Source organism: Mytilus californianus, unplaced genomic scaffold (genome assembly GCF_021869535.1).
Source record: "Mytilus californianus isolate M0D057914Y unplaced genomic scaffold, xbMytCali1.0.p SCAF_10, whole genome shotgun sequence".
In the NCBI taxonomy this organism is placed as follows: Eukaryota; Metazoa; Mollusca; class Bivalvia; order Mytilida; family Mytilidae; genus Mytilus; species Mytilus californianus.
In genome coordinates, this window is record NW_026262582.1 from 14,705,918 (window position 1) to 14,727,101 (window position 21,184).

General features: G+C 32.6%; 1 protein-coding gene across 1 annotated transcript; it reads left to right on the top strand.

Moving 5' to 3' along the window:
• The first annotated feature begins 395 nt into the window (after nucleotides 1-395).
• Nucleotides 396-20,594, top strand: LOC127717662 (peroxidase-like protein). The gene is made up of 12 exons (XM_052223406.1): nucleotides 396-500; nucleotides 6,990-7,127; nucleotides 7,948-8,127; nucleotides 9,634-9,676; nucleotides 10,400-10,503; nucleotides 11,397-11,495; nucleotides 12,383-12,475; nucleotides 12,734-13,235; nucleotides 13,906-14,106; nucleotides 18,062-18,228; nucleotides 19,675-19,783; nucleotides 20,472-20,594. The coding sequence occupies exons 1-12, from the start codon at nucleotides 434-436 to the stop codon at nucleotides 20,557-20,559; spliced, it is 1,791 nt and encodes a 596-aa protein (XP_052079366.1). The 5' UTR covers nucleotides 396-433; the 3' UTR covers nucleotides 20,560-20,594.
• Nucleotides 20,595-21,184: the final 590 nt, after the last annotated feature.

Consider the following 21,184-nt stretch of genomic DNA (forward strand, 5'->3'; position numbering starts at 1 on the left):
AAAATAAGAAAAGGTACCTTGATCAAAATGGAAGCCTTCTATATTTTGACAGACGAACGAACAATTTAAGGTAAGAAACCCATTTGCGATTATTATTCAGTTTCTTAAATGACCGTTTACTTTGTCATAAATGTGTCATGCTGGTTATAAGCAAGACAGTCTTTGGTGTCACATATTAAAAGAAAAAAAAAAAATCAAAGTTTAGATAAATAAATACCGGACATATATGCACCAGGAAAATAACATTTGGATAAAAAAGGGTACTTTCAAGAACAGTTTACGTCCGTAATGTCAGGGAAGTGTCAAGAATTTTACTGATTGGTCAGAATATCATGTGATTAGGATTGCATATACAAAAAATAAATGTATAAAAGTCCAACAAGCCAAGACTGTTCTTCATTTTGGGACAACATATTTATCAAAGTATTACACAATGAAAAATGTATTAAGTCTGGGCATTACTATATTAGTATATATTTTAAAAGAGACAGATTCGCAAGGTATGTCATTTAGCAAAAGTTAGGTTTTTTGTCTGATTCGTATTTTGAATGTGCATGTAGTAGAAAATAGATGCGATGATTATCTCTTACATTTGCATCACTGTTAGTCGTTTTCTGCTTTCTTTATAAATTAAGGACAGGAAGATTTTGTTTTGAATCGACCTCATTTTCATTTGTTGCTACGCATGGTTATTTATTCTGTGGCTTTGCACCTTTGTATACGATTTATTCCTGTATTTTATGTTGCAGAATGTCCATTTCCACCCTGTTTCAGGCAAGGTTATTTTTTTCAGCTGTTACCAGAACGGAATATTCATTTTGAGAATTCTCCTGGCCCGAAGAAAATCAATGGTCATCACCTGATTTATTGCAATGTAACATCACTAATTAGTAACAAAATATTCAGTTCTTAGTTAATAAGTGAACTTTTATTTAAAATGCTGAAATGGACTTTCTAATTTTATATCAATTTTAGTACACATATAAAGATACTAACTACCGCCTTAAGGTAGCAAAAATATCATTTAATGATTAAAGTTGAGGTGAAACAAAATGGTTAATCTTGTTGATGCTAGAAAGATAAAATTACAAAAATACGTGTTGAATTCCTTCATTTTTTGATATGATTGTCAAGAGCCGATGATTCATTGAATTTTGTTTTCTGTCTGTTATGTTCGTTATTGTTGATTGTTTTAACATAAATCGGGCCGTTGGTTTACTCGTTATATTTGTTTCACATTTCTTCATTTTATTGCTTTATAGCTGACCATACGGTATGGGGTTTGTTAATTGTTGAAGGCCGTAGGATGACCAATATTTTCCCACGTTATTTGGACTTCATTGGATAGTTATTCATTTACAATCACACCACATGTCTTTATTGTTACATTGGTGTGCAAAAAATCAGAATCGCAGAACTCAGCAAATTGGAACTATCAAATAGGCAAGGAAACAGTAGTTTGTCGATGTTAAAATTTCATAAAATTTAATCGAAGGCAAATAAAGGTAGCAGACAAAATTCGAACTTTAAAGGGAGCAAAAATGTATGTGTGCTTCGACATGGCAGGTAACGTCTGCTATTCATACAACATCCGTCATACGAATATACACTCAGTTCAATGTCACAATCGAGAAAAGGTCACAAGCGAGAAAAGGACACAATCGAGAAAAGGTCACAATCGAGAAAAGGTCACAATGGAGAAAATTTCAGATTAGACGACTTAAGAACTCAGAATGCGAAAACATGTCGATAGTGAGTTGAGGCATATATTGTATTTCTTGTTAGGAACATACAACATAGAAAGTTAGGTGTTATATTTATTGGGTTAAAAATGTGGCACGATTTGATACAAGCAACAATTAATTACATGTATTTCTCTTGATCGGGTGTAGGTAGTTGACACTATAATATGTCTACACCTCCGGACCATTTATTACAGAAAAAATTTAATAAATGCTAGTATTCCCCTCAAAAGCAAACCAGACCTTTAAACAGACTTATTAATGCAAATGTTTGCACCTGTCCTAAGTCAGGAATCTGATAACAGTAGTTGTCGTCTGTTTATGTAGTTCATACTTGTTTCTCGTTTCTCGTTTTTATATAGATTAGACCGTTGGTTTTTCCGTTTGAATGGTATACACTAGTGATTTTTTGGGGCCCTTTATAGCTTGCTGTTCGGTGTGAGCCAATGCTCAGTGTTGAAGGCCGTACCTTGACCTATAATGGTTTACTTTTATAAATTGTAACTTGGATGGAGAGTTGTCTCATTGGCACTCATACCACATCTTCCTATATCTAATTATTAAGAAGGGATATAATTACGATACTGTTGTCAGGTCATTAAAGATGGCAAATTTTGGTTTTAATATTGATTCACTCATAGGGTCTTTGCATCGGAAATAAACACATTTATTCTAAAATCAGTTGTTGGTATGATACGGGTTATGTTCTTTTCATATATTTTATGATGGTATGATACTAAACCCCCTAACGGGAGGAATGGTGCTTGGTTTTTATATGATGCAGACATAATCTTTCAATCAGTTTAGTTGAGGTCTGGAGCTGGCATGTCAGTAACTGCTAGTAGTCCTTTGTTAATTTATGTATCATTGTCATTTTGCTTAGTTTCCTTTGTTACCTATTCTGACATCGGTCTCAGACTTCTTTTAAACTGAGTTTTACTGTGCGTATTGGTGTGTGTTTGTTTTTATTACATTGGCTAGAGGTATAGGGTGGAGGGGCGGGGGTGAGATCTCACAAAACATGTTTAACCCCGCCGCATGTTTGCGCCTGTCCCAAGTCAGGAGCCTCTGGCCTTTGTAAGTCTTGTATGATTTTTAATTTTAGTTCATTTATATGTTTTGGAGTTTAGTATGACGTCCATTATCACTGAACTAATACACATTTTTGTTTAGGGGCCAGCTGAAGCACGCCTCCGGGTGCGGAATTTTCACGCTGTGTTGAAGACCAATTGGTGGCCTTCGGCTGTATTCTGCTGTCGAGTTGTTGTCTCTTTGACACATTCCCCATTTCCATTCTCAATTTAAGTATAATCAAAAATGCAATTTTAATAGCTGATCGATAATGACCAAACGTTAACAAAAATGCCTTTTCGTGTATGAATAAAAGTAGTTTCGGGGAATAGGTCAAGAGGATAGCAACACGAGGAATTAGAAGGTCACCAGGAGGTCAAAATAATAATTCTAAATCGACGCTCTTATTTTTCTTTGTAACCTAAGTCCTTTTCTTATTTCAATTAAACAAGGGATGCACGTGCTTGACGTCACCATGGATATTAAATTTGCAACATCAGTTGTAATTTTGAATTCGCTGAAGATCAAAACATACATTTCTGTAGGAGTTAAATACAATATTCAACATAGTACACTATTGTATATCGTTAAAGAGAGACGAAAGATAACAAAGGGACATTCAAACTCATAAGTCGAATAGAAACTAACAACGCCATGGCAAATATTTCTTTGTAACTTAAGAACGTTTATGCTTCATTCAAAATGGCTGCTCTGTAATGTGTCTAATAGGCCGACATCGAATGTTAAAAGATCTGAATTTTCCTATTAGAATCGAAAACATTTATTCGATACATGATCTATGACAATTTTACAATGTTTTAATACGGACAGATGTGTAGGCATCATATTTGTCAACATCTTACCCCGTGCATAGGTTGTGTAAATGTGTAAAGATAATCTAAACTATTATGCCTACACATGTTAAGCTGAGCGGAAAGAATTATTTCGTTATCAAAATGACGTTAATAAACATTTACTTTACATATATGAATATAAACTCATCAGCGAAACAAGAAAATGTGATTCTTGGCATATTTCAGCATCACAAAACCTAAGGAATTTCTATCCCAGGAATATATTACATATTAAGCTGTATGTGGTAAAACCTTTTGGAATGTCGGATCCTCAATGCTCTTCAACTTCGTATTTTATTTGGCCTTTTAACTTTTTTGATTCGAGCGTCAATGATGAGTCTTTTGTAGACGAAACGAGCTTCTGCCGTACACAAGTCTAATACTAGTATCTATGCTGAGTTTATTCACAAAATGTGATAAGACTTACAATTGAAATGGAATAATACAGATAAGAATTTATATTCAGTGTCATGTAACTGAAGATAATGGACATTTTTTACTAACATCATACATAAGAATATTTAAAGTAGGTTAAAAGCAATACTTTTTTGCAGTAACATAGGCCTTCATGTTGTGAATCTAAAATGCTTAGTAAAATACACTAAACAGTAAAACAAGCCTTACTCTCTCATTTTTATTTATCATTTTCTACATGTAAAGCATACTATGGATCTAATCAAAAAGAGAACAAAGTAGATATTTTAAGTATTTTCCTAACTGTGTTACATAAATTTCAAAATGACAGATATAAGCAACATTCAAATTTAGTAAAACATGTTAAACATCTGTCACATTTATACGTTTACAATCCCTTTACTTGAATCATGATTCACTGCTTTACTAGACAGCTATTTCAGTCCCTGATAATTTTATCGTTTTGGATTATTAGTTACATAGTGTGTTAGTGACCTAATACGATTATACGGGGTCAGTAAATTCCATATCGTATTAGGTCACTAGCACACTGTGTAACGAATTTATCTTTTGCTAAATCCTTTGATATTACATATAATCATTCCATGTTTTAAATCCCGCTGACAAACGATATTGTGTTAAATACCTTCAGGTTAAAAGCACACACCATTTGTAAATAAATGTTGGTGAAAACATGTCTCAATATTCGGTAACATATATAATAGGAAAAATAAAAGGATACCTTCTAAACCTTTTGCTTAATCCTAGATATTATGCAATAATCATTTAACGTTTTAAATCCCGCTGACCAAACGATATTGTGTTAAATACCTTCAGGTTCAAAGCACACATCGTTTGTAACTAAATGTTGGTGAAAACATGTCTCAATATTCGGTAACATATATAATAGGAAAAATAAAAGGATACCTTCTAAACCTTTTGCTAAATCCGAGATAATATGCAATAATCATTAAACGTTTTAAATCCCACTGACCAACGACATTGTGTTAAATACCTTTGGGTTAAAAGCAATTTTAATTAAATGTTGGTGAAAACATGTCTAAATATTCGGTAACATATATAATAGGAAAAATAAAAGGATACCTTCTAAACCTTTTGCTTAATCCCAGATATTATGCAATACTCATTCAACGTTTTAAATCCCGCTGACCAACGATATTGTGTTAAATACCTTCAGGTTCAAAGCACATATCGTTTGTAAATAAATGTTGGTAAAAACATGTCTCAATATTCGGTAACATATTTAATAGGAAAAATAAAAGGATACCTTCTAAACCTTTTGCTAAATCCAAGATAATATGCAATTATCATTCAACGTTTTAAATCCCGCTGACCAACGACATTGTGTTTAATACCTTCCGGTTAAAAGCAATAGTAATTAAATGTTGGTGAAAACATGTCTAAATATTCGGTAACATATATACTATGAAAAATAAAAGGATACCTTCTAAACCTTTTGCTTAATCCTAGATATTATGCAATAATCATTCAACGTTTTAAATCCCGCTGACCAACGACATTGTGTTAAATACCTTCAGGTTCAAAGCACATATCGTTTGTAAATAAATGTTGGTGAAAACATGTCTCAATATTCGGTAACATATATAACAGGAAAAATAAAAGGACACCTTTTAAACCTTTTACTAAATCCGAGATAATATGCAATAATCATTCGATGTTTTAAATCCCGCTGACCAACGATATTGTGTTAAATACCTTCAGGTTCAAAGGACATATCGTTTGTAAATAAATGTTGATGAAAACATGTCTCAATATTCGGTAACATATATAATAGGAAAAATAAAATGATACCTTCTCAACCTTTTGCTAAATCCGAGATAATATGCAATAATCTTTCAACGTTTTAAATCCCGCTGACCAACGATGTTGTGTTAAATACCTTCAGGTTCAAAGCACATATCGTTTGTAAATAAATGTTGATGAAAACATGTCTTAATATTCGGTAACATATATAATAGGAAAAATAAAAGGATACCTTCTAAACCTTTTGCTAAATCCGAGATAATATGCAATAATCATTTAACGTTTTAAATCCCGCTGACCAACGATATTTTGTTAAATACCTTCAGGTTCAAAGCACACATCGTTTATAAATACACGTCGGTGAAAACATGTCTCAATATTCGGTAAAATATATAATAGGAAAAATAAAAGGATACCTTCTTAACCTTTTGCTAAATCCGAGATAATATGCAATAATCATTCAACGTTTTAAATCCCGCTGACCAACGATATTTTGTTAAATTCCTTCAGGTTCAAAGCACACATCGTTTGTAAATAAATGTTGGTGAAAAAATGTCTCAATATTCGGTAACATATATAATAGGAAAAATAAAAGGATACCTTCTTAACCTTTTGCTAAATCCGAGATAATATGCAATAATCATTCAACGAATTAAATTCCGCTGGCCAACGATATTTTTTTTAATACCTTCAACGTCAAAGCACACATCTGTTATAAATACACGTCGGTTAAAACATGTCTCAATATCCGGTAACATATATAAATATAAGTGTTAATCTATTTCATATTGAAAGATTAACATAACGTTTTTTTCATTCTACTGAATGATTTCCCTCGTTATTCAGTGACTAATGTAACAGGGATAGAGTGTTGAATAAGAGTACAAATCGGGGGAAAAATTAAAGTTGCATAACCGTCACACTGAAGAAAAATATACAATTCCATAGTGAAAACGAAAATATGACGAAAGACAAACAAATTCAAAAACACTCCACATAAGACTGAATATTGAGCAACAGAAACTCAAACTAATGAAGAAATTAACATACTCGTGCTCCATAAACAGAGCGATTCTACTCTTCATCTAAAACAACTTCTTTTATATCTCTTTTTCAAACACAGCGTGTGATGCTGATGCTAAGTATAGAACGATTGATGGAGCATGTAACAACCTAAACAACCCAGAATGTGGAAAAGCTAACACTTTGTTTGAGAGATGTGTTGATAGAAATGGGAACAAAATATTTGACTATGCAGATGGTAAGGACAACATTCCTAATTCTTATACAGTTTTTAGATATTTCGTTTTTAATGCTCTTCAATTTCATTTTTGATTGGCCTTTAAACTGTTTTATTTCCAGTAACACAGATGAGTTCTATGTATACGAAACTCAAGTATGGCGTTTTAAATCTTAAGCCTGGCGTCTTTAATGAGTTTTTTTAATAATCATTTTCATCATTCAGCCAGTTCAGTCAATATGTCTCAAATACAGAACACATTCCATTATAACAGCCATATTTTGATACTTTTTACAATGATTCGCAGTTCTAAAACAATATTTTAAGTCGTTGATTTGTCACCAGAGAAGTGTCAAGTGGTAGAAATTATTTTGCAAATTCCATTAATTGATTGTCGTTCCAAACGTTTTGCTATAGACATAGAGTATCCTGATCAATTGTATGTTGTTACAATCATTGTTCCCGATGTTTTACTAAATGATCAACCATTTCATATGCCCAAAATGTAATGAATAATTTATGTTGTTTATCTATCATTTGAAATCAGGATAACTTTGTATTCTTTTTCCCATATTGTACCTGTGTTAATGACTTTTATTCCTTGTCAGAATATGAAATACTTGCTGAATTGCTGATTGTCCTAAGGTCCCAAAATTTTACACGATATGTTTTTGAGCAAAACATTAAGAATGTATTACTAGTACCTTGGCAGTATGTATGAATTATAGATCAATTGCTTCATAACACGATTTAGTTGTCATTCCCATCATAACCTTCCAAAAAAATCAATACTGTTATCCAAATTTCCGAAATACGTATTTTAGAATCGTTCATATTTTAGGTAAAGGATTACCACGAGAAGCAAAACGTGGTGATAAATTACCCAACGCCCGTTTGGTATCACAAGCAATAATGGACCAAGGATTAGGACCACCAATACAGAGTGATAGAATCAGATCTGGACAAGTTGTATCATATGGCCAATTTTTATCCCACGAGGTCATGGAAACGGAGATACCACGTAAGAATTTATAATAGATCTATAGGTATCATCATGTTGTTTTATCGCAAATTTTTAATGACAAGCCTCGATTTTTTTCTTTTTATTTCAAACGTTTACATTTTTTCACGGATAATTACCTAGCCATCGATATCATTTTGCTATTATGTTTGAAGAGAGACAAGCAGCTATTTCGATTAATGTTTTTTAAACTCGAAATCCAAAATGTTTAAAAAATAATGATTAATTTAAAAACATTTGAAAAGTAACTACCAGTTTGTTGAGATATAAACATGTAAACGCGTTGTATAGGTACTGACATGTTAATATTGGTAAATAAAACTATTTTCTTTCAATTTCATGGGGTAAACTTTGTAAAATAAATTGTATACTTGAAATCATTTTCAAAATTCCACTGATATATCTGAGTTCAAACGTCATTGGATGTTCTTTTTAGCCTATTTTGGTCTTAATGATCACTTATCCTGACGGAGCACCCGAGACCTACCCTGTAAGTTTTTGATAGTGCTTGTGTTGCACAGTCTTTAGTTTGCTATGTTGTGATTCATAGACTGTTGTTTGTCTTTTGGTCGTTTTTCATTTTTTGCTATGGTGTTGACGTTTTGTCTTCGACTTATGAGTTTGAATATCCCTTTGGCATTTTCTGCCTCTCTTTCGTGTTTTTGAGATTTTCTAGTAAGTGACACAAATGTTTGGATTTTAAGGTTGTATGCATATTGATATTGTAAAATATCAGCTGCGAGTCACAATATGAAGCTTTTTGTCGAGTTATTGCAGCGAACGAGTTCTAAAAGGCTTCATATTGTGTCAAGCAGCTGACATTTTACAATATAAATATAATGAAAATCTGATAATCGATTGTTTTTGTGTATCTTGCATGATAGAAACAAGTGTTTTCTTTGTTTCATCAGCAAACCGGGAGATGACTTGATAATATCGTGTCAAACTTATCAACGTCGGTTCATTCATTATGACGTCGGTGATATGTCCGGGTCAAAGTTATTAAGGTCTGGTTAACGTATTTGACGTAACAAAGACGTAAGAAGCAATTTTGTGAAGAGCTCAATAGAGTGGTATAGACAGTGGGAACACCGATAACGTTCAATACCAATTATCTTTGAAAAAGCTGTTATTTTTCAAATAATTATCTTGAAATTTATTTCATTTGATTTTATTCTTTAAACAATAAGTTCTATTGTTATAGATGTGTTTATTTTTGTGTGTAGTTGTTGTTTTCACTAAACGAATACACAAAATCTTCTATAACAAACGGGTATGACTCCCATTTATAAACTGGCTGTGCTTTTTAGGTACATATTGGTCATAATGTTCCCGACGATTCTACGTATTTATACATCTGTGGCTTTCAAATGTTTAGGTTTTAGCGTTGACGGTAAATCTAGAAAATCGCTCCGGATGCACGAAATTCGTAACTTGTTATTTTTTTTTTTAATCAAATGCTCTTACAGAAGATTTCTATTTATCTAAAACTTTTTATTTTCGTAGCATTTCCTGAAAATGACTGCTGTGAAAATCCTCAAATGGATAAGTATGTTTAAATAGCATTTATTGCATGTGTAAAACGCTTTTTTCCTTGCGTTCTTATTAACTTTGCGTATGAATTATTCTTTTTTTTTTTACTATAAACATGTTATATGATTATTTATTGATCTGGCATTTGGACACGATAAGTGGCATTTTGATTACATTGTTACAGAACCCCTCCTCTTCCCTCTAAACAGAATAGTGTTATAACCAGGCAAAAAAATATATAAAAAAATCAAATGATACATTAAGGACAAAAACGAAAAGGACGAAGAAAAACAATAGCATATTGGCAAAGCATTAAAAAACCCGAAAGAGACAGTCCGTAAAACTACACAAACAATTCAGAAATGAGCAACAACAACCCACAGAAAGACTTGGGAGTGAATCCATGAGCTAAAGAAGGGAACTGCAGTGCCTATCAAAGTACCATCTCACGAACCTTACCAAGAGTTTAAGGTCCTTCAGTTTTGGTCGTATAGTGTTTCATGTGTTCAGGTCTTATTCGTCATTGACTTTCAAATTGTTGATAATTCACGAAAAGCGCTTTGTACGCTAGAAATAAGTAAAGTGTTCGTATTGCGTATAATTTAATGTTTTATGTCGTTGATTATTCTGTATCTTTTATATGCATTCAATTTTCGTTATTATTTGATAGAGGAAATCTGCCTTATACTAAAATACCTTAAACAAGAACCAATAATATCTTGTATGTTCTTACTTTCAGTATCAATTTCTGCTTTCCTCTTGAAATTCGCGGTAATGATAAGGTGTTACCACCTGGGTGTCTTAATTTTGTAAGAGCCACACCAAGAATGGATGCAGATGGAGGTAAGGAAAATCGGTTAAAGTACCATTGTCTCAGCTCTTGTCTAGCCAGTTCTGAAAGGATAATTGATTGTTGGTTGCGTCACGTCCAGTAGCAAATATTTCATGCATGTTCAGGACGAATTCTCAAAATATTTTCATCGTTGTTATTGGCGTAAATTTATTAAACATACACATATGACATTTGACTTTTGGCAATTAAATAATTGGATAAAACTATTCAATATCTGCGTATAACACTTACTTTTCAACTTATAGACAAGCAACAAAGCGTGAAATCAAAATCAAATGATGTATTGTTGTGTAAAATAACATTAACGGTACCAAATATACAGCACCGGATGCGCATTCGACAATTCTTATTTCAAAGTAGATATTCGCGATTTTCTCCCTTGTTTTTTTGTAGCTTTATTGTTCTTTACATGTGGCATAATGAAAAGAATAAAGTATTTTTGTTTTGCGTCATTTAATTTTGATAAGGAAAAGTTTTCTTGGCAAAATAAAAAAAACGGCTACTTTTGACATTGAGTGGGTGATTAAGATAGAAGTTCAGTTAAATAATCCTCAAACTCAAAGTTTTTTTTAATTTTCGTTTAAATAGGGTTGGGGAGTAACTTAGTTGACATTTGGCAAATATCTTTAAGTGCCCTTAAGAATTTCAATTTTGGTGTTTTAATTCCGTATGTGAAGACGTAATAGTTCACACAAAAATCCACAGATAAAACAAATCAAGCTATTCCTATTTATGATAAGAAATTAGAGATTAAAAGAGAGCACCCAGACGGCAAAATGATGCCTGTCAGATTTTATTTTCCTTTCAATCACTGTTTTGGTAGTTCCAATAGGAAATCCAACAGGTTTCCTTCTTTTCCTCATGCGTTTTATAAATATTGCAGTAAGACAACAGATAAACCTTGCAACACCCTTCGTAGATGCCAGCACTGTATATGGAAGTACTCAAGAGTTGAACGAGATTTTGCGTGTTCCTAACAGCTGTGAGTGTTTTATTGTAAATATATACTCCAGTGACAACACGAAAAGTCATCGATTCTTTCTTTACTAATAAAATTCAAAGACCATTTCAAATACTGAGTATTAATTTTCTAATTTCCAGCATAGATGGCCTTAGCCAAAAGTTACACACATTTTGAGTTTGGAAGACACCAAAAGGACATTAGAACTCATAATTCGAAGACAAATGGACAACGCTTTGGCAGAAAAAAAAAACAAAACGAAAATCGATGAAAAGACAACACTCTACAAAACACAACATAGAAAACTGACGACTTAGCAACCCCACAAAATAGTTGATGTAAGGATCCATATTCACATGTGGCATAAGTCGTATTGATCACGTAAGAACAAATTCGGAGATAAAAGAGGGACGAAAGATACCAGAGGGACAGTCAAACTCATAGATCGAAAACAAACTGACAACGCCATGGCCAAAAATAAAAAGACAAACAGACAAATAATAGTACAGATGACACAACATAGAAAACCGAAGACTAAGCAACACGAACCCCACCAAAAACTTGGGTTGTTAGTACAAACCCGGTAATAAGTCTAAATCGGTATCTACTGGTAGATATATACTCCGTAAGCAGGCGCTGCTGGAATGTTGCTACATAAAAATGCTTTATCCAACATCTCTAAATTTCTTAACGGCAAAGAAAATACTTCTACAATCTTAACGATGCATAGTTTAATGTTGCGATAAGTGAAAGCGTTCCCAGTTTTATACAATGTATATATATTTTTAGACTAAAATTCATTTGGTTGTGTTTGATAATATATCTACTTACTGTATGCATATATTTAATAATTTCATAGAGATAAATCATCTCTTTATTTGAATCTTTTTACTCAATATCCATTTCAGTTTTGCTGAAAACCGATGACAACCTATTACCAACACCAGCTGGAGTGAATTCTTGTTTTGATCCGATAAAACCAAACAGATGTCCAGTTGCAGGTACCAATTACAATTTAAAAAATTTAAAACGTTATATAAGATATTTGCTAGCTTAATATAACTAGCACGTGAAAGTTATACAAAGTATGTGTACCAACATCTAATTTCAGTAATTTTTGTCAACTTCTATCGTTTAGTCGAAATAAAATTGATATCGAAATTATCTCTACCCTATTCCATAGTATTGAAAATTGCTGGATATATGCATTCAACTTTTACTATAAATTTCTAAAACATTACTTAACAACTTCATTTCAGGTGACAGTCGAGTATCGGAGTCGCCAATGCTTAGTGTTCAGCATTCAGTTTGGCTTAGGGAGCATAACCGTATTGCTACAGAACTGCACATACTAAACCCACATTGGAATCACGATACTGTTTTCCAGGAAGCCCGAAAAATAATTATAGCTATGCTTCAACATATCACATTTAACGACTTTCTGCCTTTAATTCTTGGTCGGGCGACAATGAACAAATTTAAGTTATTCTCGCGAGATGTTGACGATGGTGTATTTGATGATTCATATGACCCGTACGTCAATCCACAAATAATTGATTCGGTCAACGTTGCAGCACATCGCTATGGTCACTCTCAACTTACAAACAAGCAAAACTTCGTGGACGAAGGTTGCAACACAGTTACTGTCAATTATTTAAAAGACACGTTTGATAGTCCGCGACTTGTTCAACAAAACAATGGTGCAAATATTCCATTTCTAGCAAGACATTTAGCTTGTACAGCCAGTAACAAGATTGACAAGTAAGATTACGCCAGGATATTTTTGAGCGGGGTTTTTCTTTAAATTGAAATTGCAAAAACATTGCACAACTTTTTATTTTTAAGAAATTTCATATCTAGGATAAGGAAATTGCGAAAATAAATTTTCTATGATCAGTTTGATTTTATGAATTGCAAATTGCGGAAATTTAACTCGGCATAAATAAATCATTTAAGAGTAGTCAGAACAAAGCACTCGTTTAAACAACAACACTGATAACCTAAATTTATACTAAAAATATATGTTTCAGTGTTTTGGTATATTTTGCCCTTTGGTTTTTATATTTAAAATTTGTCCTTTTGTTTGATTTATTTCAAATTTGTCCTATACTAGACATTAATAATGGCCGGAGATTGTCGGAATACAATTTTTAAGTGTGCGATATGGATTTCAATGTGCATGACGACACATGTTAATAAAATAATCACCAGACATGCTCGAGTTGTGAAATACAGTTGCACACCGCTGATTTGAATTTTAGAATTACTTCCATCCGCGAAATAAAAAATATGAACATTCTATAAACATTAGTTTTAGTAGTTTTTTTGGTGCCAGTATGATTCGTAGGTAGAGACGATTACGTTTCTTATAAGTACACTCACTTTTCCAAGTGGGTAAATAACAATATCATATTGTAGTTTTCCATTGCAGCTTCATTGTCGATGGGATGCGTAACTTTTTATTTCGTTTACCAGAAGCACCGGGATCTGATATTGTCGCCAGGAACATACAGAGAGGGAGGGAACAGGGAGTTTCGGGATACAACACATGGCGGGAAATATGTGGCCTCGAACCTATCAGATCATTTAACAAATTTGGAAAGTTTGGGAACGCACTTAAGGAATTATACAAGTAAGCATGTCAGTAACTGCGAGTACTCTCAAATCGTACTTTCTTGTTTATTTGACCTGTTGATACTTATTGTAATGCTTTTTTGTTATTTAATGTTATTCAGGGTTATATCTGGTCTTTATACCAGCTTTGATAAGTGTTTGTTATTACTATAAATTTTCACTTCGTACTATGAACATCAAAAATTATTTATTTTGTAAAAATATTTCCTTTCTCTATTGGAACTGTACACGTATACCTAACAACAAATTATTTTCATTTACCTGTGTTTAAAGTTATTGCAAATGGCTGATATTTTTGTTCGAACATATTGTTTTCCTTAAATTGTTTAACATTTCATACCGATATAACATGTTACTTTTATTATTCTTCCCTTAGTGTATTTATTTTGTATTTACATTGTATCATAGGTCCAATTTATTTGTTCAGTGTATGTTCACTGGTGTTAATATGTCCTTTGATTGAGTTAAGCTATTTCAGTTGATATTTTATAGTGTGTCTTTCTATGTTGTGATAATACACTATTGTTTCAGAAAAAGGGTGAAGGTTTGGTACCATTAAAACGTTTAAACCCGCTGCATTTGTTTGCACCTGTCCTAAGTCAGGAATCTGATGTTCAGTAGTTGTCGTTTGTTGATGTGGTTCATAAGTGTTTCTCGTTTCTCGTTTTTTATATAGATTAGACCGTTGGTTTTCCCGTTTGAATGGTTTTACACTAGTAATTTTTGGGGCCCTTTATAGCTTACTGTTCGGTGTGAGCCAAGGCTCCGTGTTGAAGACCGTACTGTGACCTATAATGGTTTACTTTTATAAATTTTGACTTGGATGGAGAGTTGTCTCATTGGCACTCATACCACATCTTCTTATATCTATGAACTGAATATAATGTCCATTATTATTTTTTTGTTACATATATTATGTTTTATATTATGTTTCGTTTGTTTTTTTTTTGTAGATCGTCTAATAGCCTTGGTACCTATTTTTGTTTTGTCTAATTTCAGTCAATGTTTTGGCATAAACGTACAGTTTTGTAATTCCATAATTGGGTGAAATCAACTTAATTTTCGTTTGTGTTACTGTTATCTGATGAAAATATAGCTTGTACAAAATTTGAACCACCACATTGTTCTTAATGAAAGGGTACTTAAATGTTAATGTAAACTACAATTAATTTTTATTTCCGAATAGTCAAATCCATGGTAACGGGAGGCAACTCTTGAAATTCATATCATTATAGACATAGGAAACACGTGGGTTTAAAACAAATAAAACTGTTGCATGGGAAAGCACAAAAGGAACTACTTTTTCCATTTTATTCATGTTATTCTTTTCTACATCTTATTGCCAATACTTAAAGACATTGAAAAACCAACTAGTACCGAGAAATCTTACGGTAAAAAAGTCTAAAATACAATAATTCCTCTTTTGCGTCAAAGCGATACCTGTTAAGGCTATTTCTTATCCTTTACTGTGTAAAAAAATATTTTGTTTAAGTGTATTAAACAATTTAAAATCAAACATTGACAATGAGGGTCGGTTGAGAAAAAAACAAAAGAGATGATTTCAGCTTCCCAATTGTGAACTTTCCATTTCTATGTAGCAACATATCAGCGGAGTTTACATCTCCCAGTGGTAACGATATTCCAAGGTTTTGTTTCCTAGCATGATTTCCTTGATAGAGGGTTGCTGCTCACAAGGAAGCTATTGAACCAAGAGTTCCAAGTGGGGAAGTTCAAATCATCCCTTGGTAAATCTTACGGACACCATGACGGGTTGGTTGACCGTTATGGAATATCCGTTTCACAGATGACGACGGATATGTTCCAATTGTCGTAACTACAATCTCGTCCTCTTTCACCCGAATGTGACCCACCGAATTAGACATATCACTGGGTTTTACTTACATGCGTAACACGACGGATGCCACATATGGCGCAGGATCTGCTTACCCTTCCGGAGTAGCTGAGATCGGCCCTAGTTTTTGGTGGGATTCGTATTGCTTAGTCTTTGCTTTTCTATGTTGTTTTGTGTACTGTTACCTATCTGTTTAACTTTTCTTTTTTTAGCCAAGTAGTTGTCAGTTTATTTTCGACTTTTGAGTTGAATGTCCTTTTGGTATTCTTCCTCTCTTGATATGCATCCTTTTATATCTTTAAAGAAAAATGCTTTTCTACGCAAGTTACATTATAAAGAAAATGACGAAAAAGACACACTGGAGGTGCACACATCATATTACCAAATTCCATGACATACCAAAAAAAAAGAAAAATCCTTTTTGCGAAATTTCCTCCGGACTGTTTCACAAGGTTCAGAGCTCCAGATAAGAATTCACAAATTGGGGTTTTTACCCACTAATTTTGATTTAATTTAGTGAAATAGTTTTTTTAAATTACGTTATTAGTTCTAATTCACCCCTCAAGCAAATATCAAACTGTTTTTTTCACCACTAAGCTCATGAATGTATTTGTTTTTTTCATCATCTAAATAGTGAAATGAGGCATGTCATAATGTAATGATCATATCAAACAAAGATGTTCCACCACTGTTATCTTAAATATGTTTCTTTCAAGTATGCATGTGACAGCCGTTTTATTTGGATTAAACACTGACGAGCATTTTTTGTTTTTTTTAATAAGTGTCTGGTTTGTTTCAACAGTTTTGCCAGTTTTATATTTTCTGTCAATATATATAAACTGATGTTACTTGTGGGGCAGTAACTGATTACCTTTCTATAGCACATTTGTTTGGGGTCATAGTACAATTCAAAGTATGTAACTAGTTTTGAACAAAATATTGTCATGATTTATAAGAGTGAAATGTGGGTCAGATTTTTTCATTTCATCACATTCAATATCAGCATATCAGACATGGGCATGAATTCCTATCCATGGGAAGATCCACTATCAACATATATTTACGAGAATATACGTTGATAGTGGATCTTCCCATGGATAAAAACAAGTGCCTGTGATATCAGAGGCAACTTTGGCAATTAATGATATTCATTTGTTCAGACTACTCATTGTTTCTTGTTACTGCTGACAGCTGAATATTTGGAGTCCCTTTGTGGTCCCAAACACTTGTATGTGTTGTAATTTTGTTACCTCAATGTCATGTCAAAGACTTACATTTAGAGCAATATATATATGAGACTCTCGTCTAATCGATTTTATTTAGCCATGGGTTCTTTCCTTTCCAGGTGAAGAATGTCTTATCTGACACTGTGTGTCTTTGCTTATACTAAGTAGTATTTTCATCGAAGGAAGAAAGGACACCGTCGATGGTTTCGTCTAAAATGTCACATTTATTCGGAGTTGTCGCCTATTCCATTAAGGAATTGATAAATAAATGTGACTTACATACTTGTGTGCTTCCGCACAGCAGTCTGTTGTCAAATAATTATTACTAGCGGTGCTTTAATCTGCCAATTACATAAACTGGTCCATTATGTTTACCGGGGATACAGTTTTGAGTAACGGACAATTCATTCCAACAGGGACTTAGATCAGATATTTGATGTAACGCTCTATTTTAAGAACGAAAGTAGATTTCCTAACTCTGATTTTCTAATATTACAAAAACATATTTACGCGACAACAATTTATCGATGAGGGTAAATAGCGCACACGAAAGCGACAATAAGGGTTGAGAACGCATAGTTTTGACATATGATTGGGTTTTTCATTTGCATGAATTGGGTTTTTGAACGCTGCAATTGTCAACTGATTTGGGTTTCAATTGTTTTTATTCCGTAATCACGCAAATACGCAGCTTTTCTGGAGTTCCGACTGGTTTAATTTAGAGATAGCATTTGTCACAAAACGGTTAAACCCTGAGAAATTTCAAAACCAATTTGGTAAAAATTCTATAATGTGAACATTCTCTTGATTTTGTGTAGCATTTCATTAGGATACCAACTTGATATTTCTGTTGTATAAACTTTATTTGTTTTCAGTGAACCCGATGACGTAGATTTATTCATTGGCGCTATGCTAGAAAAAGACGCACGTTTCAATGTTGGACCTACGTTCCAGTGTTTGTTGGGAATGCAATATCAACGGATCAAATGTGGCGACAGGTTCTGGTACGAACGGCCATGTGAGATGTTTTCCTTTACAGAAGGTAAACCCAATCGCTTTTCTCAATGATTTCCCAAAACTTACATTGCTATGGTCATCAGAAATACAAGATATGGCAGTTTTTCAAGTGCCTGTAAATGTAAACGCCCGGAGAAGCATTATAAGTTATGCATACTTAGTATTCGATATATTCATCCGACTTATAATGAATTTGTTATTGGCGAAATGGTTTTAAATTGCATTATCTCCCCTTTGACTGAAACAAATCTAATAAAGAAATAACAATTGAACATTCATTTCATATCCCATTACAAAGTGATATATGTATGTCTTATTGGCTCAACATGTTCAATACGTAAGTAAACTATAAATCATATATCTTCTCCTAGCGTCTATTGTATCAATTCATATTTTATTGTTTTGTGTTTTGATTGACTTTTTCATTCTTGAAATATTGCATCGTTCAATGATATCTTATAATTACATTTTTTGAATTGATTTTGAGTCGTAAACTGGTATAAAGACAAAATGAAGCTCAAGAAAATGAAAATGAAATCAATACATGTTACTTAACAGTAGGAATGTGCTACAAGCTTAGAAAATATTATTAAATGTGAACAATTACAAATTGTTTAACTTTTGACAATCGTTATTCAGTGGAACATAATCTTAGAAGGTTTTTAGAAGACACACATTTGACGGAAATTAAACCAACACACCTACGTATTCTGTGAACAAAGCAAGGTACACTATTTAAAGTGTAATTGTGTAATTATATCTGTCATTTGTACTAATCATAAGACTATCATGCATATACAATGCTTTTTAAATATCACTTTTCACTTTAACAAATCCATAAAATCCTGATCTGAGATCGGAGCACCTGAGATCATCCCCAGTTTTTGGTGGGGTTCGTGTTACTCAGAATTTAGTTTTGTATGTTGTGTTTTGTGTACTATTGTTTGTCTGTTTGTCTTTTTCTTTTTCAGCCATGGCGTTGTCAGTTTCGACTTATAAGTTTGAACGTCCCTCTGGTATATTTCGCTTCTCATTTACCAGCTTTCACGTTCTCAAACACACTGGAATAATATTCAAGTTAAGGCATTTTAAAACAACTAACATGTGTATCTGAAATTAGCATCATTCAGTGTGCTTGTTAAAAACAATACAGTAACCGATACTGAACAACCTTCTTTGAAGTCCATCCGAAGAATGTAGAGATTCTTGATTCACTTTGCTTCCAGTTGTGATTATGAAAAAAAATCGTTGTAAATTACTTGTTATAAAATAAAGTAATTTTTCAAAAACGATTTTACTTTGTTGAAGAGTCGATGATTGTGTTGTCTGTTCTACAATCCAATATATATATAGTACTTGTTATCCTTTTCCAAGTGTCATTGATACCGTTTTCATAAACAGTGAGCACAAACACCAAATGTTATCTAACTTACTCGTGTAAAATATAATTGTAAAACATATTTATTTTCAGCGCAACTTAAATCTATAAAGGAAAACACACGCATATCAAAAATATTTTGTCGTAACCTCGGTATTAATAAAATACAAGATAATATGTTCCTCCTTCCTAATAGAAAAGGGTAAGTAAATATTGTAGTTATCATGGTCATGTTAAACATACAAAGAACCCGTTAACATCAAGTTTGGTGAATATTCATACGGTGCAAACATCACAAATCTAATGTATAGCATCTTTTATTAATGTTAAAATGACTCATTCCATTTGAATAATAAAATTACTATAATTAATACAAACATGAATAAATTCGTGCATTGGAATAGAACGAGAACACAAACACTTATATATTGAAGCCATCTGCTTAAATGCTTCAATAAGACTAAGGTACAAAATTAAGACCGATCAGGAATTATTACATTTTTTTCTGACAAAACATACCATAAAGGAAAACTCTGTCTGGGATGTTTTTGTATTGATGTGTCAGGAAATAAAATTATTAACAAAATTATCGAACTGCAAGGTAAATAAAAAAAGGAAAGTCCATAAAACCTGAAAAAAACCCAAATACTCGACTATTTCAACCAACGAAAGAATGAAAAACAACTATCATATTACTGATTTAGTAAATGTATTTTCCATTGAATACAAGAGAAATAAAGAAAAAGACATAAACTCAGCTGTCTCATTTAATCACAGAAACATTAGTACCTGACATTCTTTAATCATTCTGTCCTTTCATATATGTATGCGCCTATTTGTTTATTATATGAAGTTTAAACATATTTTATATATTGTGATCTTTTTTGTAGGAACAATAGAATCCTTTGTGACGAAATACCAGATATTGACCTTTCCCTTTGGCTCTCTGCAGATGTGGATCTTCGGGAAAATCGTTAACCTTTTATCATTGGATAATTGATAAATAAAATTTGTATATTTATTTCATTTATCATAAATTTACTAAATATCATTACAGTTGTATACATATTCTTTGGAACTGATTTGAAACATTTGATCAAAATATTTATTTGATAATATAATTTTGAAAAAATTATATGAATTGCGAGCACATGTTCGCAACAATGATAAATCGTCTCAAATAAATCATTTGTTGTATTAAGTTTTTCTTAATCTTTGTTTATTTGCCACTAGCCTGATATATAATCACATTAAATGTATTTCAATACGTATTTTAACTACATTTTTCTTAAACATATCAGTTAAAAACAGCACAAATACGTATATAATAGAGAAAAAAGTGTATGGGGTATCCATCCATTACACAAAATCAGTATATGTACAGCAAAATATAAACAATAAAGCAAAGGAACAGCGCTTTTATTGCTGTTCTTCATCTCAAAGTCACAGTAAGGTCTTCAACACGGAGCAAAACAAACTCTCACCTCACTGCAAGTTTAAGACGGCCCTTAGCACCGGTTGAGTTTATTTGTAAACAAAAACGAAATGAAATCATTCAGGTTGCAGTGTTAATTAGTTCATAATATGTGATCATAAGTTTATA

Bases quoted from the DNA above. Each gene is read 5' to 3' on its own strand.
- LOC127717662 (XM_052223406.1), top strand. From the start codon at position 434: ATGAAAAATGTATTAAGTCTGGGCATTACTATATTAGTATATATTTTA. The intron at 13,236-13,905 runs GTAAGATTACGC...TTTCCATTGCAG, and splicing joins GCCAGTAACAAGATTGACAA to CTTCATTGTCGATGGGATGC. The intron at 14,107-18,061 runs GTAAGCATGTCA...ATTTGTTTTCAG, and splicing joins GCACTTAAGGAATTATACAA to TGAACCCGATGACGTAGATT.